The sequence below is a fragment of the Muntiacus reevesi genome, chromosome 1 (genome assembly GCF_963930625.1).
Source record: "Muntiacus reevesi chromosome 1, mMunRee1.1, whole genome shotgun sequence".
Classification (NCBI taxonomy): domain Eukaryota; kingdom Metazoa; phylum Chordata; class Mammalia; order Artiodactyla; family Cervidae; genus Muntiacus; species Muntiacus reevesi.
The window spans coordinates 198,288,829-198,311,809 of record NC_089249.1 but is presented as its reverse complement, the minus strand read 5'-3'; the positions used below and the strand labels follow the sequence as shown (position 1 = coordinate 198,311,809).

At 52.0% G+C, this 22,981-nt stretch overlaps 1 protein-coding gene across 3 annotated transcripts; it reads left to right on the top strand.

Moving 5' to 3' along the window:
• The first annotated feature begins 1,545 nt into the window (after positions 1-1,545).
• TNFAIP8L1 (TNF alpha induced protein 8 like 1) lies at positions 1,546-22,169 on the top strand. Of its 3 annotated transcripts, XM_065918001.1 has the most exons (4): positions 1,546-1,653; positions 1,940-2,167; positions 12,667-12,900; positions 18,528-22,169. In XM_065918001.1, exon 4 carries the CDS (start codon positions 18,533-18,535, stop codon positions 19,091-19,093), a length of 561 nt encoding a protein of 186 aa, XP_065774073.1. In that variant the 5' UTR covers positions 1,546-1,653; positions 1,940-2,167; positions 12,667-12,900; positions 18,528-18,532; the 3' UTR covers positions 19,094-22,169. The 3 variants fall into 3 exon arrangements, with proteins under 3 accessions (XP_065774073.1, XP_065774072.1, XP_065774071.1); XM_065918000.1 differs by lacking the exon at positions 1,940-2,167 and having other exon boundaries at positions 1,548-1,653; XM_065917999.1 differs by lacking the exons at positions 1,940-2,167; positions 12,667-12,900 and having other exon boundaries at positions 1,553-1,653.
• The last annotated feature ends 812 nt before the right edge of the window (positions 22,170-22,981 follow it).

Here is a 22,981-nt window from a genome sequence, read left to right as displayed (position 1 = left end):
TTAACAGAATGAATATACAGAAGAGTAGAAGGATATGAAGTGAAGAAGTGAAGTGAAGTCGCTCAGTAGTGTCCGACTCTTTGTGACTCCATAAACTGTAGCCTACAAGGCTCCTCTGTCCATGGAATTTTCCAGGCAAGAGTACTAGAGTGGGTCGCCATTTCCTTCTCCAAGGGATCTTCCCAAGCTAGGGATCAAGCCTGGGTCGCCCGCATTGTAGGCAGACACTTCACCGTCTGAGACACCAGGGAAGCCCCTGTAGAAGGATATAATAGACCTGAAAATCTATGAACCAATTCAACAGAATTAAGATTTATACAATTTCCACACAACAGTAGGATGCAAACTCTATTATTATTTCCATGTCAGTGCATAGGAACGCCAATACAGAGCGTCCGGGATGAGAAACTAGTACCTGGCTGTGAATTGGAGAGGTGGGACAAAAATTACTGGGTTAAAATCCTGGACCTGCCACTTTCGCTTGCAGGTCCTCATGCAAGTCACTTCCAGTCTCTGGGTCTCAGTCAACAACAAAACAACAACAACAAAAAAAGGATGGGATAAAGAGACATTTCATCTCTTTTTGCCTCCTGAAGTCCGTGCCAGGGTTGTGTGTGCCCCATGTAGAGGACAGAACTCAAGCTGCACTGGTTGTGCAAGCCTGCTCTGGCTGTCCCTGGTCCTAGCTGCAACTGGGACCCAGGGGTTGGAGATTCAGGGAGGAAATGGAGCGGCAGGGGCTCTGGGAGCTGCTCCTGGATTCTGTTCCCAGGACTCACAGCTGCATCCTCTGGGGGCCCCAGCTGGCCCCACCGCCCCACCCGCCAGCGGCCTGGAGGCTCCTGCAGATCTCGCTGGCTCATTCCCACGGACATCGTGCCTGGATCTGGGAAGTCCCCTGGTGGGATCTCCAGGGTCCATCCGCGTAGCGACTGCATTAAACTTAACCTGGAGAAGTTATCTACAACCCCGAAAGATGTATCTTTAACATTGGGTTAGATTCAGCCCGTCTGGAGGGTACAGCAATCTACAATTTTTATCTACTTTTTTTTTTTCATTTTTTATCTACATTTTTAATAGACTCCCTGGTCATTCTGTAGTAAAGGGTTCCCCGGGGCCGTACTTTAAACGGAGTCCCAGTGGGAGAAAGGGGCAGTCCCAGAGCCACAGAGTTGTTTTTCTTTTTGGCTCGCTTTGTCTCCATGGTCCTTATATCTCTGTTTTTGACTCTAAGACTCCTTCCTCTCCTTTCTTGGACTGGCCCCGGGGTTGGCCTCTCCCCTGGCATCCGGCCCCTTTCGTGATTCCGGAGGAATCCCCCGAGCCGCCTGGCCCCGCCCTAGGCCCCACCCCCGCCGCGCGGCGATCTGCTTCCATTGGACTCTTCGTACACCGCCCGCGCTGCCATTGGCTGAGCCTACGTCCTCGCTCGCCCCCACCTCTGCCGGCCCCACTGCCGTCCTTTCCGGGCGGGCGGGGGCGGGGCGGGGCCGCAAGAAGGGCGGGGCAATTGGAGGGCGGGACCGAGCTTCCTGCTCCGCCCCGCCGGGTCCCAGTCCTCAGCCACGAGTCTCGCAGCCACAGCAACGGCCTCTCAGAGGCGGCCGGACAGAACCTCGACGGTCGAACCAACGACTGAATCCCAGAGAACAGGTAAGCGAGAGGTGCTGGGGCGCCCCGCATCTCAGCATACCTCGGGGGCCACTTGGTCTCTCTGTTTCTGTCGCTCCCTCTACTCTGACAACCCCCCGTCGATCAGTATTCCTGCCTCAGTTTCCATCTCCCTCTCTGTTTCTCCCTTTCCATCTGTCTCTTTTGCTGTGTGGGTCAGGGGAGGCGGACTGGATCTGATCTGCCTCCCCCCACCCCCCGCATGGGTAGTGCTCTGAGACCAGAGCACACCCAACAAGGACTCTGATGGACTCTGCCCGTTTCACAGTGCAGGGCGCCAAGCCCCAGGGCCAGATTTCAGAGCCAGGAGGGCATTCCAGGTGTGGGCAGCCAGGCCAAAGACGTGGAGGTGAGGATGTGTGTGACTTCTGGCTGATCCAGGCAGCTGAGGGCGTCCGGAGCCAGGCCTACCCAGACTGGCCACCTGGGAGTTCCCCAATAGCCTGAAGCCTTGGGCTCAGTTTTGTCAGCTGTGAACTGGGACTTCGTCACTGAGGTAATTGGTAGTTGACCTGACCCAGATCTGTGTGCATCACAACCCCCTCTATCCTGGGGGGGGCTCAGCTGGAGGAGGGGCAGCCCCATCTGTAAACAGGCCTCTGAGGTTACTTCCTGAGCAGGTCTCAGCCCAGCTGGGGGAAGTGAACGTCCTGGGTTTGGGGGTGGGTGGGTAGCATGGGTGAGGGCAGTTCAGCCCAGTGGTTGGGGAGCTAGGACTTTGGAATCAGACAAACCGGAGTTCCTGCTCGGCTGCTCACCACCAGTACCTTGAACAAGTTGATTCCGTTCTCCCAGCTTCAGTTTCCTGTCTGAGGGACATAACAACTCCCCCAGGGGTGAGGGCAACTTGCAGGATTAAATGCAGGAACATGGGCCCTGAGTGTCTCTCCCCTGATCCCCACCTCCTCCTTCTCACCCCCCTCACTCACTCTGCTTCAGCCACACAGCCGCCACACTCCACCAACGCACCAGGCACTCTCCTGCCTCAGGGACTTTGCAGGAGCTGTTCCCACTACCTGAATGCCAGGTGCCCAGGAGCCAACTTTAAAACATAACAAGTTGCTAGATGGGCTGGGCCAAGGGCCGGCGGGGCCAGGGCTGGGCAGCTGGGTGGCTGGGAGGGGCGGAGGAGGAGCCGACCCAGGGACGCTGTACCTATGGAAACCAGAACAAAGAACTGTCATCCCAGCCACAGGAACACCTGGGCTGAGCTTCTCCCACTTGGCAGGCCTAGTGGCCTGGGACGCCAGTGGTGGGTGAGTGCCCAGATCTCTTGGGGGAGGCAAAGTGGGGACTCAAACCCCACTCTGATGGAGGGTGGGGGTTCCTAAGTTAAAAGACCAGTCAGGCAGGCCCCGTGGAGGCCCCATGGTATCCCCTTCTGCTGTGTGGCCTTAGGCAGGTCAGGGGCTGCCTGAGCCTTAGTTTCCTCACCTGAGACCTGGGGAGGGGAGGAGCCTTTTGGTTGCTTGGTGATCTGAAGTGATGGGTTCAGAAGGCCTCAATGTCCCTGTCTGTCAAATGGGGCCACAGCAGGGTGCCTAGGACATAACTCCTGCTATTGTCATGGAAATAGCTCCAGAGGCAGGTGCTGAAGAAATGACTCATGCTTGTGCAGGTGTTACAGACTGAGATGACCTAGAGACAGGCAGGACTTGGCCTTACAGAGAATTCGTGCTTTCACCCCAGAATCCGCGACATATACCCCTCCATCAGATGACTTCCTCTAGCATCTCACCATGTGAGGCATTCAGGACTGGTCTTGGCATCCTCTGGTCAAGTCCTTGGGATCTTCCAAGGCTCTATCCTGCAGGTCTCACTTTTCCCTTCTGTCCAAAGGGGCGGTGGAGGTTGGGGAGTGTCCACCTGGAAGAGACCCTTCCAGAAGTGTTCGTGCTTTGCTTCTATGTGACCTTAGGATATCTGTCTTTCTCTTTGCCTCAGTTTCCCTGGCTGGATAGTGGGGCCCTTGGATGACATCTCTGACTTCCTTTCTGGCACTGAAAGGCCATCTATTCATTCAACAACCTGGTTCTGGGTGCCTACTGTAAGCCAAGCCTGGTGCAGGGTGCCCAGAACCCAGCAATGACCCAAGTCCATGTGGTGCAACCCTTCCTGCCCCCCGGATTCAGCTCACATTCATCCAGAGAAAGTCATTAGGCTTAGCTGTAATTGCATGAAGGACTGGAGAGGCAGATGGATGGGGAAGTTAGTTGAGATGGGGAATTTGGGAGGGACTCCTGAGGAAGTGACATTTGAATTGAAGCTCAATGGCAAGAAATAAATAGCCATGCAGAGACGAGGGGCAATCCAGGCAGAGGGCACAACCCATGCAAAGGCCCTGGGGCAGCACCAGGCTCCATGTGCTGGTGGAACAACCAGGAGGCCTGTGTGTCAGGAGCAAAGTGAGTGAGGGGGAGAGAGGAAGGAGGGGAGGGCAGGGAGGGGACGGAGTAGGTCGTGCATGGCCTCGTGGGCCCCGGGAGGACTTGGGATTTTACTTTGAGGGAGGTGGGAGCCCTGAAGGCCTGTGGGCAGAGGAGGGGAGGACTAAGGTGTTCGCTGGCGCCCTCTGGCGGCTTCTCCAGAGAGGAACCCGGACCGGGGACGAGGACCAGAGACAGGATGGAGGCTGCGGAGAGGTGAGAAGTGGGTGGAGCCAGGACTCTAAAGGGCTGTGTTCACAGTCCTGCCAGGTGACCCTCGGACCTCTGCTACTTGCTGTTAAAAATCAACCTGAGTCCCAGCCTCTCCTGTCCTCTGCAGTGGGGTGGGCTTCGGTCTCCCAACATTCATTTTTGCCCATCCGTGCCTTACCCCCAACCCCCGTCCCTCGCCCAATCCCTGCTCTTTCTTCAGTGGAGATCTGACCACCATGGAAAGTCTCCTAGTTCTTGCCGCTGTCTGGCAGGCAGGCAGACCCTGCCCATCTTTGGGGTGGCCCCCGAAGGCTCTGGAAAACCCCGTTTGAGAACCACTGGTATCCCCTCCCCCACCCCCACCTCAGACAAACAGGTAGCCCCCAGCCCCGCTTTCTCCATATCCAAATGGGCGCCAGATGTGAGGTCTGAGTGATGGGTGATAAAGGGCTGGAAGCAGCGGGTACCCTGGTGTTGGCTGGAAGCAGCAGGTGCTCTGGTGTTAGCGAAGAGTATGGAATGGGAACAAAGACCGTGGGGCATTTACCATGGCGAGCAGAGACCCGGAGTCCCCCGCCACCCAACCCCACACCAGGCTGCCCTGGGCCCCTGCAGCCAGGGCTGAGGGAGAAAGGTGGGGCGGCAGCCCTGGCCCCGCTGAGCGGGCCCATCAATTATTGATGCCCTTTGTTGGGACATGAAGAATTCATGTGGAGGGCAGGCTGCTCCGTGGACCAGTGGCATGCCGGAGCCGGCCTCACCCCAATCATCAGTCACGTGCTGTATTGTTGGGAATTTTGCCACCCAGTTGTTAATATCCCCGTTATTAAAAATGACAGACTGTCAATAAAACTGGAAGAAAAAATAAATTAAAAAAAAAATGACAGGCTGTGAACTTACAGTCAAATACATTATGTTTAAAATAAAGGTATGGATGGGAATTCCCTGGTGGTCCAGTGGTTAGGGCTCCCAGCTTTCACTGCAGGGGACCCAGGTTCCATCCCTGGTGGATAAATGAATCGCACAAGGTGTGTGGCACTGCCAGAAAGAAGAAAAACACCCACAGAGCTACAGAATACTGTCCATCCATAAAAAGGAGTGAAGGGCTGACACTCGTTACAATGCTGATAAACCTTGAAAGCGGGATGCCCAGTGAGAGAAGCCAGACACAGAAGGACACAGAGTGTGTGATTCCATTTATATGAGAAAACAGGCAAATCCATAGAGATGGAAAGTAAATTAGTGGTTGCCAGGACCTGGGGGAGGGGATGGGAAGTGACTGCTGATGGGGATGGGGTTTATTATTTTTTTTTTAAATGGGACTTCCCTGGTGGTCCAGTGGTTAAGAATCTGCCTCTTAATGCAGAGGACACTGGTTTGATCTCAGGTCCAGGACGATCCATATGCCTCAGGGCAACTAAACCCGTGCACCACAGCACTGAGCCAGCTCTCCAGAGCCTGTGAGTGGCAACTACTGAAGCCTGAGCATCTAGAGCCTATGAGCCCCACCAAGAGGAGCCACTGCAGTGAGAAGCCCACGCCCTGCAACAAAGAGTAGCCCCCGCTTGCCGCAACTAGAGAAAGCCGAGGTGCAGCAATGCAGACCCACCATTCCTTCCCCCCAGATAAGAATAATAAATAAAATATATAGATATTTTATTTACTGGGTTGCACTGGGATCTCTGAACTTTGTTGTGGCTTAAAGATTCTTATATGCCATGCATGCGGGATCCAGTTCCCTGAGCAGGAATTGAACCTGGGTCCCATTCTTGGAATCTTAACCACTGGACAACCAGGGAAGTTCAAGGGATGGGGTTTCTTTCTGGAGGGATGAGAATGTTTTGGAATTAAATAGTGGTGATGGTTACCCAGGTCAGTGAATATATAAAACCCACTGAATTGTACACTTTAAAAGCATGGATTTGATGGTATGTGACTTAAATACTTCAAAATAACTTATAAAAAAGCAAAGGTCATAAATGGTCAAAAATCCTAACTTTCAGGACTTCCTTGGTGGTCCAGTGCTTAAGACTCTGACCTTCCAATGAAGGGGGCACAGGTTCCATCTCTGGTCTGGAAACTAAGATCCCACATGCCAGGCAGTGCAGCCAAAAAAAGAAAAAATATATCCTTTCTAATTATTTTACTGCATTGCACAATGACCTCTATGCTCTCGAGGTTATTTCTGTTTGGTGGAAATGGTGAGCAGTTTGTTCCAACTCCGTGGTCAAGCTGGAAGCTTGAAACTGGCCATGGCAAGAGAATTTACACCATGGATATTGGCAGATGCTACAAATCAGGGTTTGATATATTGTTCAGTCATCCTCTAATCCAGAGGCTGGCCAGCCTTTTTCTATAAAGGGCCAGATAGTAAATATTTTTGGCTTTGCAAGCCACACGGCCTCTGTTGCCTCTATTCAAGGCTGTGCTTTGATATGTACACAAGTGGGCATGGCTGAGTGCCAACAAAACTTTACAAAAACAGGCAGCCAGCCAGAGTTTGCCACTCCCAGTATAATTCCAAGTAATGTCAATAATGAAAATTAAATGTTAAAGGGTGGTGTGTCTCTATCTTTTGAATAGCACAAAAAAACCTTGAGGGGATATTCCCTCACTATTGGAAAACCACTGTTGGATTCTGCAAAAAAAGTCACTCACTTGGCCAATGAGTAAGTGAAGTCCAAGTTTTCTCTTCTATGAAAGAGAAGATCCAGCGACATCCATGTCAGAACTGCTTTCATTTATCCATAGCAACCATAGATTGGCTATTGGAACCAGTTTTACAACTGGGCTTCCCTCGTGGCTCAGTGGTAAAGAACCCGTCTGCCAATGCAGGAGACATGGGTTCAATCCCTGGGTCAAGAAGATACCCTGGAGGAGGAAACGGCAACCCACTCCAGTATTCTTGCCTGGGTAATCCCATGGACAGAGGAGCCTGATGGTCTGTAGTCCATGGAGTCACAAAACAGACACGACTTAGCGACTAACCACCACCACCACCACCAGTTAGGCAAAACTCACTGAGAACATTTATCAAGCATCGATTGGCTGCGTGAAATTTACAACGAGGTTTGCTATTTTCTTAAGTTGCACGGCACACATCCTTTATGTCAGTAAAGTTTATGGAAAACATACGTATGTACCTACATGCCTACTTCCTGCCCCCCGGAGAGCTGGTGGCTAAGAACTTTTCAGCAGGTGGTGAATGGGATGAGATGTAGCATTCCCAGTGCACCTGGGGAGAGTGGGGCCCCTGGGAGTCGGGGTGGAATCCCCATCACTCCTACGCCTAGCGTCCAGCACTGGGAATGTGTGGGTGGAGAGGCCACCCCCACCTGGTGGAGACCCCGAGGCTGGACCATGCCTAGCATGTTGCAGGGACAGTGAGAGAGGAGATGAAGTGGGGAAGGTCACTGATGGGGCAGGGGTGGGGGTTGGCCCTCCCCAGAGTTTGGGGACTGAAAGGATTGGGAGGAACAGATCTGCTGGGCCGAGTGCCCTTCCCCTCTGGGAGGGCTCACATAGAGTCCTGCCTCCCCGCCTCTGCCTGGGCAAGGAAAGGATGCTGTCATGTCTAGAGCAACCCGAGGCTCCAGGTCAATGTCTGGTCAGTTTAGGAGCTGGAGTGTCCAAAATGGGGACAGGGACAAAGGTCAGAGCCGAAGAGACAAAGTGGGGTTGGCAGACGGCAAAAGTCTGAGGTGGGGATGGAGGCCAGGGTTCTGGGAAGAACATGGAGTATAGGAGTTGACAGAGTCAGAGATTCAGCAACTGGACACACATTTCACAGATGGGAAAGCTGCCCTCGGGGGCTGGGGCTGGTCTGGGGTCTTGGTGGGGAGACTCAGAGCTGTGGGAGACTTGTACAGTGGGCTCCTGGGAGGCTGGGGACCATTCTCCGGTCTCCTCTCTGCACTGCCGTGCCCCAGGGCCTTTGTACCTGCTGTCCCCTCTGCCTGGCTCATCTTGCCTCAGGCCCCGCCCTTCCAGTCCCAGCTACAGGGGCTCCTCCTCCAGGAAGACCTCCTGACCGCTGGCCTAGGTCACCTGCTGTCCCTGGCTGTCACTGACCCCCACCCAGGCCTTAACTGTCTCTGAAATTATCCTGTTTATTCCACATTCATTGGTTCCTGCTGTCTCCTCCTTCCAGCAGGGGTGACCCCTCTTAGGCGGCTGTTTTGGAAATTCAGAGGACTTTTTCCCCCACTTGTGATAATAACAGGATGTGCTTGCATTTCAAGGGCAGGGGCTAGGGACTCTAGGCATCCAGCTATGCTCAGGGCAGCCCCTCAGCCCACAACTTCCTAATGTCCTGCCAGAAATGTAAACCAATGACCGGGAGTTTTAATTTTCAATGAACATACCTGAAATGCAACTCCTGGGCAAATCAGGAGAAGATGGAGTTTTGGTCTGTTTGTTTGTCTGTTATGTTTTTGTATTATGGTACAAGTCACATAATATAAATCATACTATTTTAACCACGTTTAACTTGTACATTTCAGTGCTACTAAGTACATTCACGTTGTTACGCAACCGTCACCATCATTGGTCGCCCGAATCTTTCACTTTTCCTAAACTGAAACTCAGTCCCCATTAAACACTAAATCCCCATTCTGCTCCCCACCTCCCTACTCCATGGCCCCTGGCATCTACCAATGTACTTTCTATGAATTTGACTATTCTAGGTATAATGGAGTCAAACAGTATTTGTCTGCACCTGATGTATACTGGAATGCATTTTTAAGGTTAACCTGCGATATGTCCTACAAACAGATGGTACCTTTGGAGTTCTTTCTGTGATAGAAGTTTGTATCTACATGTTCACTGCAATGCTCCATCAAGGGGCAAACCTCTGACAGATTCACTCCGTCATTGAGTGCAGTGGGCCTGAGGTTTTCTTTTTTGAAGATTTCTGTTCTCTTATGTGGACCATTTTCATTTATTTTATAATTTTATTTATTTTTGGCTGTGCTGTGTCTTCGTTGCTGTGTGGGCTTTTCTCTAGTTGCTCTAGTGCTCGGGCTTATTGCAGTGACTTCCCCTGTTGCGGAGGATGGGCCCTGCGGCGCTCGGGCTTCAGTAATTGCAGTGCCCGGGCTCCAGAGCACAGGCTCGATGGTCATGGCTCATGGGCTTAGTTGCTTCGCAGCATGTGGGGTCTTCCCACACCAGGGATCAAACCCATGTCTCCTGCATTGGCAGGCAGATTTGTTATCACTGAGCCACCAGGGGAAGCCCTTAAAGTCTTTGTTGGAATTTTGTTACAATATTGGTTTTATGTTTTGGGGTTCTTTTTTGGCCATGAGACATGTGGGGTCTTAGCTCCCCAGCTAGAGATTGAACCCACATCTCCAGGATTAGAAGCACAGAGTGTTAACCACTGGACCTCCAGGGAAGTCCCAATGTATTTAACATTTTTAAAAAATTATTTATTATTTTTGGTTGTGCTGTGCCTTTGTTGCTGTGTGGGCTTTCTCTAGTTGGGGCAAGCAGGGGCTCCTCTCTAGTTGAGGTATGCAGGCTTCTCATTACGGTGGCTTCTCTTGTTGCAGAGCACGGGCTCTAGGGCACACAGGCTTCAGTAGTTGTGGCTCGTGGGCTCAGCAGTCACAGTTCTCAGGCTCTAGAACACAGGCTCATAATTGTGGCACATGGGCTGAGTTGCTCCCAGATCAGGGATCGAACCTATCTCTCCTGTATTGGCAAGCAGATTCTTTACCACTGAGACATCAGGAAAATCCTATTTAACATGTTTAAAGTGAGGCATTATATATATATATATATATATATATATATATATATATATATATATATATATATATATATATATATGCTTCCCTGGTGGCTCAGCGGTAAAGAATCCGCCTGTCAATGCAGGAGATGCCGGTTTGATTCCTGGGTTGGGAAGATCCCCTGGAGAAGGAAATGGCAATCCACTCCAGTATTCTTGCTTGGGAAATCCCCTGGACAGAGACACCTGGTGGCCTATAGTCCAGGTGTCACAAAGAGTCAGACACGACTTAGTGACTAAACAACAAATATACAGTAAGGGGCACAAAGGTATAAAATATGTCCACTGGATATAGGTGCAATGAGTGTCAGCTTGATGATGTATAATTCACATATTGTAAAATTCACTAAAGTGTTCACATCCCAAAATATTCTTCAATTGCCAAAAGACATCCTGTCTCCATTAGCAGTCAGTCTCCATTCTGTGCTCCCCAGCCCCTGACAACAGGAACCCACTCTCTGTGTCTGTGGATCTTCCTGTTCTGGACGTTTCCCGTCAGTGGAATCACACCCTGTGCGTCCTTCTGTGTCTGCGTCTCTCACTGAGCATCATGTCCTCAGGGTCAGTCCATGTGGTAGCGAGTGTCAGGGCTTCACCGCTTTTCAGGGCTGAGTGATGCTCCCGTGTGTGGAGGGACCACATTTGTTTGTCCGTCTATATGTGGGTGGGTGTTTGTGTCATTTCCATGTTTTGGCTAGTACAAATGTGCTTCTATCTATGCCCATGTGTGTTTACGTTTTTATGCGGACATATATTTTCATTTCTTGTGGGGGTTGATGCTTAGGAGCGGAATTGCTGGGTCATGTGGTAACTGTGTTTGTTTGAGGACCTGCCAGAAAACTGTTCCCCACGGTAGCTGCACCATCTTCTGTTTCTACCAGCCTTGGATGAGGGCTTGTTTCTCCCAACCTCGCCAGCCCTGCTTCTTGTCTGTATTTCTGGCAGTAGCCATTCTTGTGGGGTAAGGTATTATATTATTATGAGCTCGACTTCCATTTTCCTCCTAGCCAGTGATGTTGAGCATCTTTTCACCTGCTTATCGGCCATTTATATACCTTCTTTGGAGAAATGTTAGATTTTTTTAACTGAGATCTAATTCATACACCATAAAATTCACCCCTTGAAAGTTGACAATTTGCTGGGTTTTAGTGTATTCGCATTGCTTTGCAGCCACCCAGCTCGATGACTTTTTACATTTGTGTAGACCCAGATCAAGGCACAGAACTGGAAACACTCCATGGACTCCCCTGGTGGCCCAGTGGCTAAGATGCCAAACTGCAAACGCTGGGGGCACAGGTTCTCTCCCTGTTTGGGGAACTAGGGTCCCGCATCCTGTGTGGCATGGCAAAAAAAAAATTTTTTTTTTTTAAAGAAATATTCCAGAGTTTGCCTGTACAATCCTGCTCATTGTTCTCACCACCTATTAATTTTATTTTTATACCGGCAGGTGGAGATAGACAGTGCTGCCTGTGGACTCTGTTTCAGGGAAGTGAGGGCACCCAAATTATTTTGGAACAAGGAGGTGGCATGGGGTCTAGCAGGCCAGGATCCCTGGGGTGGCGGGGACCCAATCTCTTTTGGTCCAGGTATAGAAACTGCCTGATGAGCAGGAGAATCAGGTTCAATCCCTGGGTCAGGAAGATCCCCTAAAGGAGGAAATGGCAACCCACTCTAGTATTCTTGCCTGCAAAATCCCCTGGAAAGAGGAGCCTGGCAGGTTACAGTCCATGGGGTCACAAAGAGTCAGACACAACTGAAGTGACTTAGCACACACATATTCCCAGCCCTGAGACACAGCTGGTGCTCTATAAACACTCATTGAGAACCTGAATGAGCATCCCAGCCGAGCCCTGGAAGCTTCATCGGGCATTTCTGGCTCGTGACGATAGTGGGGTGATCTGGCATTGGGTCCGCTGGGCAGTCCCTGGGAAGGCCCTGCCCCCGCCAGGCCCCTCCCGCTGGCCTGCCCTTGGTCCTGGATGAGCACAGCTGGCAGGAAGGAAGGCTGGGGTCTATTTTGGTCCCCAGAGTGCTCCCCCGGGGAAGCAGTCATCTCCCTGCCTGGCTGTTTGGAGGGGGGCGCGTTTCTGATAGAACAATGGACAGAGGAGAAGAGGGGTGGGCCACCGTGCAGCTGGGCTGGTCCAGGTGTCACAGATCCGGGGACTGGCCCGAGGGGCTGAGTGTGGAGTTGCCCCCTCCACCCCCACCCCTCTTCCTCCTATGCTTGGCAGGGTGGCGGTCGGGCAGCGCTGCTGCTGTGGGCCCAGGCTCTTCCTAAAGCCAGTCAGTAGGACCAGCCTCCCCTCTGAACCAACACGCACAAGCTCAGGACTTGCAGACGGGAAGGTCAAGGCCCAGGGAGGGGCAGAGCCCTGCCTGGGGCCACACAGTAACGGAATAGGGCAGAAAGACCTGAGCGCCAGGGTTCTTGGGATCCAGGGAAAGGCTTTCTCCTCTCTCTGAGACTCAGTTTGTCCATCTGTAAACTGGGGGACCCAGGGTGTTGGGAGTTCCCTCCGGGTTTCAATGTCTGCAGACATCCCCCCCCCCTTATTCATTCAGCAAACACTTAATGGGTGCCTGTTGAGTACCAGGCCCCAGGCTGGCCACCAGAGCAAGAAACATACAGCTGCTGCCCACGCCGTCAGGCCTGGTGTGAAGGACACTGAAACCAAGTGCTCAGGACTGCAATGGAGGACGGACGCCGGGGAACCAGCACAGCCTGGGACATCCGGAAGTCTTCCGGGAGGAGGTGACAGTCACTCTGAGACTTGAATGAGGAGCAGGAGTTTACAGGTGATGAGACCAGGAGGGGTCCACATAGAGGGAACAGAATAGAATGCCCTAGGGACTTCCCTGGCGGTCCAGTGGTTAAGACTCTGTGCTTCCAATGCAGGGGGTGTGGATTTGATCCCAAGTTGGGAAGCTAAGATCCCATATGCCACCTAGTGTGACCAAAAAGAAAAATAAAGAATAGAATGTTCTAGAGAAATTGGTGAGAAGGCATCCTTGCTGAGAACATAGCGGAGAAATAGGTCTGTTCAGAGAGCTAAAGGACGCAGAGCCTGAAGGTCAGAAGTCGGGACAGTGGTCCAGCCTCTTGCACAGGGAAGTCTCACAGCCTGGGGGGCCCTCAGGTTGGCCACACGTTTCTGTCCTGAGATGGAGTCAGTTCTCTATCCTGACAGTCACCATCCTCCATTTTACAGATGGGAAAACTGAGGCATAGGGCAGTTATGTTGCTTGACCATGTGGTCAGAGCCAGAAGCAAGCCCCAGATATCAGGGCTGGTTTTCTCACGGGGGATATCTCCCAGCGCCCCAAGACTGAGGGCGACTCCCGGGCATCAGCTAGGGAAGGCAGACGTAGCTGGGGTGCAGAGAGGGTGGGGCAGGCGGTCCCTGTGTTGCTGTGTGGCCTTGGGGAAATGGCTAAGCCTCTCTGAGCCTGGTCTGAGCCATTCTGCAAATGGGCAGCCAGCTCAGGACAATATCAGGCAGAAGTGATGAAATAGGCACCAGCCACTGCTCAGGGCCTGCCATGTGGTGCTGAGTCACCCGCACCCCGCTCTGGCCCCAGCCTGTGGACAGGGTCTGGGACTGGTGTAGGGGGCAGGGAGGCCGGGATCATTCATCACCAGGCCTGTCCTGACCTCTGTGGGCAGCAAGAGGGCGGCTGAGGGTTGGGACTTCTCCCAGCATCTGAGTTCACACAAAGAGGGGCTTTGTGGGGGCTCCCATGGCTGAGTGGGCACCCACATGGCATTCCTGGTCTGGCTGGCCCGCAGCTGGGGTGGCGGTAGATTCTGACCAGAGCCTGGGGCAGCAGTGGGGGAGGGCTGGGGGTGGGCCTCAGGCTCCCTCATTCATTGGGCAGATGCTTCTGGAGTCTCCAGAAACAGAGTGGATAGGGAATCAGGCCATTATCTCCCCTGGGGCCTGTGGTGACGCAGACCACTGAGGCAGCAAAGCCAGAGTGTGGGGCAGGGGTGGGGGATGCCTGGGGTGCTGGGTGACTCATAGGAGGTGCCTCACTGTCAGTTTGGCTGTTCAGGGATGGCTTCCCAGAGGTGGTGTTCAGGCTGAGTTGAGGGATGAAGCTGCCAGGGGAAGAGGCAGGGGCTTGGAGGCCAGGGCTTTGGGGCATATATATGAGTCTGCCAAGGAAGAGGCAGGGGTTTGGGGGCTAAGGTATTGAGGGATGTATAGGAGTTCACCAGGGAAGAGGCATGGACACAAATGGAGTGTGGGGCTTGGTTTCAAGAGCCATGAGGAGCTTCCAGCTGGTTCTTAGAAGGAAAGGACTATGCCCAGATGTGCAGTTTAGGAAGAATTCTGGTGCTGAGGGGGAGGCTTCAGAGCCTGGGAAATCTGGAAGACGGCCATGGCAGGAAGGACATAAGGGACAGGCAGAGGTCCAGGTTTCTGCAGTCGGAGGCGTGGTTGCTGTTCCAAGAGCACCAGCCTGCCACTCACCTCGGCCACCTGCCCAGTCCTTTCCTGGGCGGAAGCTGATGCATGTCAGTGTTTCTATATCAGAGGAGTCATCAGAACACTGTGCTTCCCAAAACCCCACAAATGGCCCTGGGGAACCCCCACCCAGCTGCTGCCCCCCTGAGTCATCTAGGGCTTGACTAAAGCCTCAGGGGTGTCTGCTATAAACTCACGGGGCTGGGGAGATGGGGGTTGCTAACTGCGCTCCTCCTCCACCCTGAACAGCCTGAGGCGGGGGCTGGGACCCTGTGTCATGGAGCTGTGGAATGAGGCCAGGACCCCCGGTGCTCACGCAGCCTGAGCCCTTCTCAGCTCAGAGCAAGGCTACAGTGGGTTTGCGAGGCTGGAGCCAGGGCCCACACGTAGTGGGATTCAGAAAGCCCTACTCATTAATATCCAAAATATATAATCAGTTCATACAACTCAGTAACAGAAAAAACAAACATCCCAATCAGAAAATGGACAGACCTAAATAGACATTTCTTCAAAGACATACATATGACCAATAGGCAGAAGAAAAGATGTTCAACATTGCTAATAGAAGAGAAATGCAAATCAAAACTACAGTGAGGTATCACCCCACACCTCTTAGAATCAGTTCAGTTCAGTTGCTCAGTCGTGTCCAACTCTTGGTGACCCCCATAGACTGCAGCACGCCAGGCTTCCCTGTCCATCACCAACTCCCAGACCTTAAACTCATGTCCATTGAGTTGGTGGTGCCATCCAACCAACTCATCCTCTGTCATCCTCTTAGAATGGCCATCGTTAAAAAGTCTATAAATAACAAATGCTGGACAGGGTGTGGAGAAAAGGGAACCCTTCCATACTATTAGTGGAAATGGAAATTGGTGCAGTCACTATGGAGAACAGTATGCAGGGTCCTCAAAAATCTAAAAATAGTACTGCCAAATGATCTAGCAATCTCACTCCTGGGCATATACCTGGACAAAACTATAACTCAAAAAGATACATGCACTCCTATGTTAATATCAGCACTATTTACAATAGCCAGGACATGGGAGCAACCTAAATGTCCATCAACAGATGAGTGGATAAAGATGTGGTGTATATATATAATGGACTGCCACTCAGCCATAAAAAGAATGAAATAATGCCATATGCAGCAACATGGACGGACCCAGAGATTCTCATACTAAGAGGACTAAGTCAGAGAAAGACAAATACCATATATGATATCACTTATATGTGGAACCTAAAGTATGGCACAAATGAACTTATCTACGAAACAGAAATACCAAAGGAACATTTAGAGATACCAAGGGAACATTTCATGCAAAGATGGGCACAAAAAAGGACAGATCTAGTATGGACCTAACAGAAGCAGAAGATATTAAGAAGAGGTAGCAAGAATACACAGGAGAGCTATACAAAAAAGATCTTTATGACCCAGAAAACCACGATGGTGTGATCACTCATCTAGAGCCAGACATCCTGGAATGCGAAGTCAAGTGGGACTTAGGAAGCATCATTACAAACAAAGCTAGTGGAGGTGATGGAATTCCAGTTGAGCTATTTCACATCCTAAAAGATGATGCTATGAAAGCGCTGCACTCAATACGCCAGCAAATTTGGAAAACTCAGCAGTGGTCACAGGACTGGAAAAGGTCAGTTTTCATTCCAATCCCAAAGAAAGGCAATGCCAAAGAATGCTCAAACTACCATACAATTGCACTCATCTCACACTCTGGTAAAGAAATGCTCAAAATTCTCCAAGTCAGGCTTCAACAGTATGTGAACTGTGAACTTCAAGCTGGATTTAGAAAAAGCAGAGGAACCAGAGATCAAATTGCCAACATCCACTGGATCATCGAAAAAGCAAGAGAGTTCCAGAAAAACATCTACTACTGCTTTATTGACTATGCCAAAGCCTTTGACTGTGTGGATCACAACAAACTGTGGAAAATTCTTCAGGAGATGGGAATACCAGACCACTTTACCTGCCTCCTGAGAAATCTGTATGCAGGTCAAAAAGCATCAAGTAGAACTGGACATGGAACAACAGACTGGTTCCAAATCAGGAAAGGAATACGTTAAGGCTGTATATTGTCACCCTGCTTATTTAACTTATATGCAGAGCATATCATGTGAAATGCTGGGCTGGACGAAGCACAAGTTGGAGTCAAGATCACCAGGAGAAATATCAATAACCTCAGATATGCAGATAACACCACCCTCATGGCAGAAAGTAAAGAATTCAAGAGCCTCTTGATGAAAGTGAAAGAGGAGAGTGAAAAAGCTGGCTTAAAACTCAACATTCAGAAAACTAAGATCATAGCATCTAGTCCCATCACTTCATGGCAAACAGATGGGGAACATGGAAACAGTGACAGACTTTATTTTGGGGGCTCCAAAATCACTGCAGATAGCGACTGCAGCCATGAAATTTAAAAGATGCTTGCTCCTTGGAAGAAAACCTATGACCAACCTAGACAGCATATTAAAAAGCAGAGACATTACTTTGCCAACAAAGGTTTGTCTAGTCAAAGCTATGGTTTTTCCAGTGGTCATGTATGGATGTGAGAGTTGGACTATAAAGAAAGCTGAGCGCCTTTTGAACTGTGGTGTTGGAGAAGATTCTTGAGAGTCCCTTGGACTGCACGGAGATCCAACCAGTCCATCCTAAAGGAAATCGGTCCTGAATATTCATTGGAAGGACTAATGCTGAAGCTGAAGCTCCAGTACTTTGGCCACCTGTTGCAAGAACTGACTCACTGGAAAAGACCCTGATGCTGGGAAAGACTGAAGGCAGGAGAAGGGGATGACAGAGGATGAGATGGTTGGATGGCATCATTAACTCGATGGACAAGAGTCTGAGCAAGCTCTGGGAGTTGGTGACGGACAGGGAAGCCTGGCAGTGCTGCAGTCCATGGGGTTGCAAAGATCGGACATAAGTGAGCGACTGAACTGAACTGAATGAAACAGAAACAGACCCACAGACATAGAGAACAGGACTTCCCTGGTGGCGCAGTTTAAGAATCTGCCTGCTAATGCAGGAGACGCAGGTTCAATACCTGATCTTGGAAGATCCCACATGCCACGGAGCAACTAAGCCTGTCTGTCACAACTACTGAAGCCTATGCGCCTAGAGCCCAAGCTCAGAAACGAGAGAAGTCACCACAATGAGAAGTCCACGATCCAAAACTAGAGAGTAGCCCCCACCTTCTACAACTAGAGAAAGCCCACGTAGCAACAAAGACCCACAACAACCAAAAATAAAGACATAGACAACAGACTTGCAGTTGCAAGTCTGGGATTAGTTGGGAGTTTGGGAGGTGCAAAGTATTGTTTACAGAAATGGCTAAACCACAGGTCCTAGGGTATAACACAGGGATCTATATTCTGTAATAAACCATAACAGAAGGCCCTGTCCAGATTTCACCACTACACATTAATTCCTTTAAGAAACAAATTCCCTTAGGTCCCATCATCTCTTCAGTATGAATGTTGTTTGTTTTTACAAGCTTTTCCTAAAAATAGGTTTTGCTATTTGTTCATAAGTTTCTGCATCCGGTCCTCCAACAACTCTGAATTTCCCTTCCCTAGGCCTTGGAGCCTGTGATTCCTTCCCCATCTCGTTACCTGTCCTCTTGTCCAGGGCCTTCCTGGGCCTTCTTGATCTGCTCGGGAGTCCCTGCTAAGGGCTCTTGCAGAATCTCCGATGGCGGCACTTGGTGTTTGGTGGAGGGGGGCGGGGGGGGGGGGGTGTTGGAAGGGTCTAGAGGTCAGCTCTGCGACCCAGTACGTCTGTGGAGTGGGCACATGGGCTCCCCTGGGGATAGGCTGGTGGCGCGCGTGCCCATTTCTCCCATGAGGAAGACAGAGGTCGCCAGCATTAGCCGCCCACCCGTGCAAGGCCCCCACAGCTGGGCACCGTGGGCTGATGGCGGGTCTGTGTGTCTCCCCACACAGGACAGATGGACACCTTCAGCACCAAGAGCCTGGCCCTCCAGGCCCAGAAGAAGCTCCTGAGCAAGATGGCCTCCCGGGCAGTGGCGTCCGCCTTCATCGACGACACCAGCAGCGAGGTGCTGGACGAGCTGTACCGCGCCACCAAGGAGTTCACCCGCAGCCGCAAGGAGGCCCAGAAGCTGGTCAAGAACCTGGTCAAGGTGGCAGTGAAGCTGGGCGTTCTGCTGCGCGCCGGGCAGCTGGGCGCCGAGGAGCTGGTGCGGCTGCAGCGCTTGCGGCAGCAGGCGCGCCGCCTGGCCATGACCGCTGTCAGCTTCCACCAGGTGGACTTCACCTTCGACAGGCGCGTGCTGGCCGCCGCCCTGCTTGAGTGCCGGGACCTGCTGCACCAGGCGGCCGGCGCGCACCTAACCGCCAAGTCCCACGGCCGCATCAACCACGTGTTCGGCCACCTGGCAGACTGCGACTTCCTGGCGGCGCTCTACAGCCCCGTGGAGCCCTACCGCTCCCACCTGCGCCGGATCTGCGATGGCCTCACCCGGATGCTGGATGAGGACAGCATATGATGACCTCCGACCCCGCTGCGGTTGCCGGCGGGGGGGCGGGGCTCGAAGTGGGGCGGAGCTAACCCTTTCCTTCCTGTCTGACTCTGGCCAATCACCCCTCCTCCAACACATACACAAAGGTGACTGCAGCTCCAAGGACCCGGGTCCCCATCCTCGGGCCCAATCTCACCGGGCTCAGAGCCCGGCTCAGTCTGCCTGTGCCTGCGGCCTCCCCCAGGCACCTGGAGACCTCTGCCTGCTGTGGCACCATCTGAACAATGCCCCTTGAGCCACTGTCTGTATCCCTCAAATCACTGGGTGTATCTGACAGCTGGGGATTTCTCACTTTTTCATTCCCGCAGAGAGGGTTACAGGGAACCAGGAGGGGATGCCACAGAGTGAGCTGTCTCACCCTATCCCACCTCCCATTTCCCAGATGGAAGTCCTAACCCCTGGGACCTGTGAATATGACCTGATCTGAAAATAGGGTGATTGCTGATGTGATTGGTTGTAATGAGTTCATATCAGAACTGGGCGGCCCCTAATCCACCATGACTGGGTCCTTTTGAGAAGGGGCCATGTGGACACAGGCTCACAGGGAGAATGCTATGTGAAGGTGGACGCAGAGACTGGGCGGATGTGTCTACAAGACAAGGAATGCCAAGAGCTGCAAGCCAGCACCAGAAGCTGGGAGAGAGCCTGGGACACTGGCCCGGCCCACACCTTGATGTTGGGCCTCCCGAGCTGAGCAAACAAGCTTCCGTTGTCTCAGCCTCCCAGGCTGGGCACTTTGCTCCACACCTCAGGAAATGAGGCCAGGGAGCCGTGGTGAGAGCTGTGGTGGGCTCAGGCCTACTGGCGAGGATGCCCCTCTGTCTCCTTGGCATCGTGGCCCTGACTCCCAGGAGGGAGGGGTTGGAGTGCACCTCTGATGGGAGGCCGTCGGGAAAGCCATCTTAGACACATGCCTGTTTTTAAAGGATCATTTCATATTTGGGAAACAAATACACATAAACACTTGTTTTTATAAGACAGGCCTCAGAGACAAAGCTCAACAAACCTTGGCTTTGGTAACACCCGGCAGGTGGGACAATGCTTAACTTGGGGCACGGAGGGACACGTGGGGGTGTGGGGGGTGTATTTGCAATTTGTCGGTCAGAAGTGGGCAAAGGTTTTAAAAGATTGCAAAACCCCGCTGCAGGTCTGGCTGTGTCAAGTGGTTCTGAGCACCCTGGGGGGAGGGGGGAACAGTGTCCGTTTCTGTAGAACCTGGTCTGTTTTTACGGGGAACGTTGCCAACAGGAGGTCCGCAGGCCGTATCAGGTGAGACGATGGGTTTGCTTAGCCTCAGTGTTTGAAACATTTGGAATTAGTTGCCAACACCTGAAACCAAGGAAATTGCATGTCCCAGTCTATCAATAGATCATGAAAACTAGAAAACCGACCTGCACTGCCCACTGGTGAAGCTGCAGAGGTGGCCCATCTTTGCTTCGCCACAGTCCTCACCACTCCCTTTTGCCTTTCCATGGCATGCTGGGCTGACTGGTACATTAGGACCCCAGATCCAGGGCAGCATTTCTGTTTGGTTTCAGCTGCCTTGAAAAAGCCAAAGGCTTCCACCCAATAGTCAGCTGTTCCCCTACCTTCCACTTCCAAAGCAAACTTCCCCTCTTCTTGTGTGTCAAGAGATAGATCCTCCAATTCAAGAACAAACGTGTATTTTGATTACACCAAGAAGCCCCAGATGAAATCCTTTGCCCTCTGCTCTGCTGGCTGAAGGACATTCATGTGACAAGGCTTTGGACTTGTTGTCTTGACTCTTTTCATACACTTGAGATTTAATTTAGGGAAAAAAAAAAAAGAACCGGGACTTCCCTGGTGGTCCAGTGGCTAAGACTCACCCTTCCAATGCAGGGGGCCTGGGTTCAATCCCTGGTCATGGTACTAGATCCCACATGCCACAACAAAGACCTGGTGCAGCCAAATAAAAAGAATTTTTAAAAAAAGAACCAAAGAGAACTATGTAAATAGAAGAATCTTATAGCTTTTTCTCACCTGCCCAGGGTTTCCACCTATTAAAAATCAAGGTTGGGGTCTTCCCTGGCGGTCCAGTGGTTGAGAATCTGCCTTCCAATGCAGGGGACACAGCCTCCATCTGCGGTCCAGGAACTAAGATCCCACCTGTTACGGGGCAACTTAAGCTTGAGCGTGGCAATGAAGATGCAGCACAGCCAAAATAAAAGAAAAGAACTCCAGGTTGCACACAAATGTTATAGGTTTGCAGCCTGCTGGCAGGCTTTATTCCTGCTGAGCTTGATGACAGCCTAGCAGCGGTGGCAGAGCTTGGCTTTGGCAGCCCAGAGGTGGCTTGGTCCTGCTCCTCATCGTGACCTGGGGCCGGGCGGCTCTGTTCACCAGGCCCTTGGAGTAAAGGGGAGGCTTCTTTGTGTCCAGAGATGCTCTGCCCTGCCCCACCACATCATGCCCACCACTCTGCATCTCTGCCAGCGCCCAGGATGTGGAAGTGGTAAGTGATTCCCAATGATGGTATAAAATCAATATTCCTCTTGGCTGGGGTCTGGCCCTCACACAGCTCAGGGCCCAGGGAGCACCACTGCCTCTGCCTGTGTCCTGCTGCCTAGTTTCTGCAGGCAGCCCCAGGCAAGCATCTCCTGGGCCCTGTTGAGACCTGTAGGTTGCCATGCTCGGTGGAGAGAGCGTCCCCTAGGACATGTGTGCGTCCAGAGCTGCTCTGGACTTGTGTGCTGTCCAGCAGGCAAGACAGGACAGAGGACGAGATGGTTGGATGGCATCACTGAATCAACGGACGGGAGTTTGAACAAGCTCCAGGAGACGGTGAAGGACAGGGAAGCCTGTCATGCTGGGGAACGTGGAGTCGCAAAGAGTCAGACATAACTGAGCAACTGAACAAAAAGAGGGCTGCTCCTGAAGTGGCGCAGGTCGTGTGCACTTGACCACTGAGGCTGCTGGTTCTTTCCTCAAGTCCTGTGGGCCCAAGGTCCCTGTCAGTTATTACTGGTTCTGAGCGCAGCTGTTTTTCTTGCTTGCGCCTCCCCTGGAATGGCTCCTATACCCGTAGTGCTGGAGCCCTGGGGCTGGACCCCATGCCCTTGGTCAGCTGGCTTCTTCTCTGGCTGGCGGGGTCCCAGCAGCACCTGACTCCTTGATCGCACGAGGGGCGGGCCAGGTGAGTGACAGACACAGAGAGGCCTCAGCCAGCCCAATGCGGTGACTCTGATCATCAAGGACCCAATTCACAGCCACAGGTTTCTTTCCTCCTGGTCAGAGGCCAGGCAGACAGTCCACTGGGGGTCAGACTCCCAGGCCCTGCTGCTAGGACTGGCTGAGGCATTTGGGGATTTCATTTATTTATTTTTGTTTGCCTGTGGGTTTTTCGTTATTTTTTTTAAGTCACCGAGTTTGCAATCCAGCTTCAAAAAATTAGCAGAGCCAACTATAGGGTGCAGAACAGTTGGTCTGGGAACTTCCCTGGTGGTCCAGTGGTTAAGACTCCACACATCCAAAGCAGGGGACGCTGGTTCAATCCCTGGTTGGGAAAGTAAGATCCCACATGCCATGCCAAAAATAAAAAGAGCCAGGCTTCCCCAGTGCGTTCCCCTTCGGCTAGGAGTGGCCCCACAGGTGAGGCCATGTGAGCCTTGGTGAGGCTGCCTCGGGTCCGGCATGTCTGCGCCTGCAGGAAAGTCTTGCCAGAAGGTTCCCTCTGCCAGGGAGTGACTCAGTTCGCCCGTCTTCAGCAGCAAAGAAAAGTAGGGGACCCCAGCCCTGCAAGCCCAGTCAGTGGGGGGGGCACCAGCGCCAGACGCCAAGACTGTGGGTGCTTTTTAGTTGTCTTATTTATTTAAATATGAAAGAACATTTCATTTC

Coding starts and splice junctions, on each gene's coding strand:
- TNFAIP8L1 (XM_065918001.1), top strand. CDS start 18,533: ATGGACACCTTCAGCACCAAGAGCCTGGCCCTCCAGGCCCAGAAGAAG.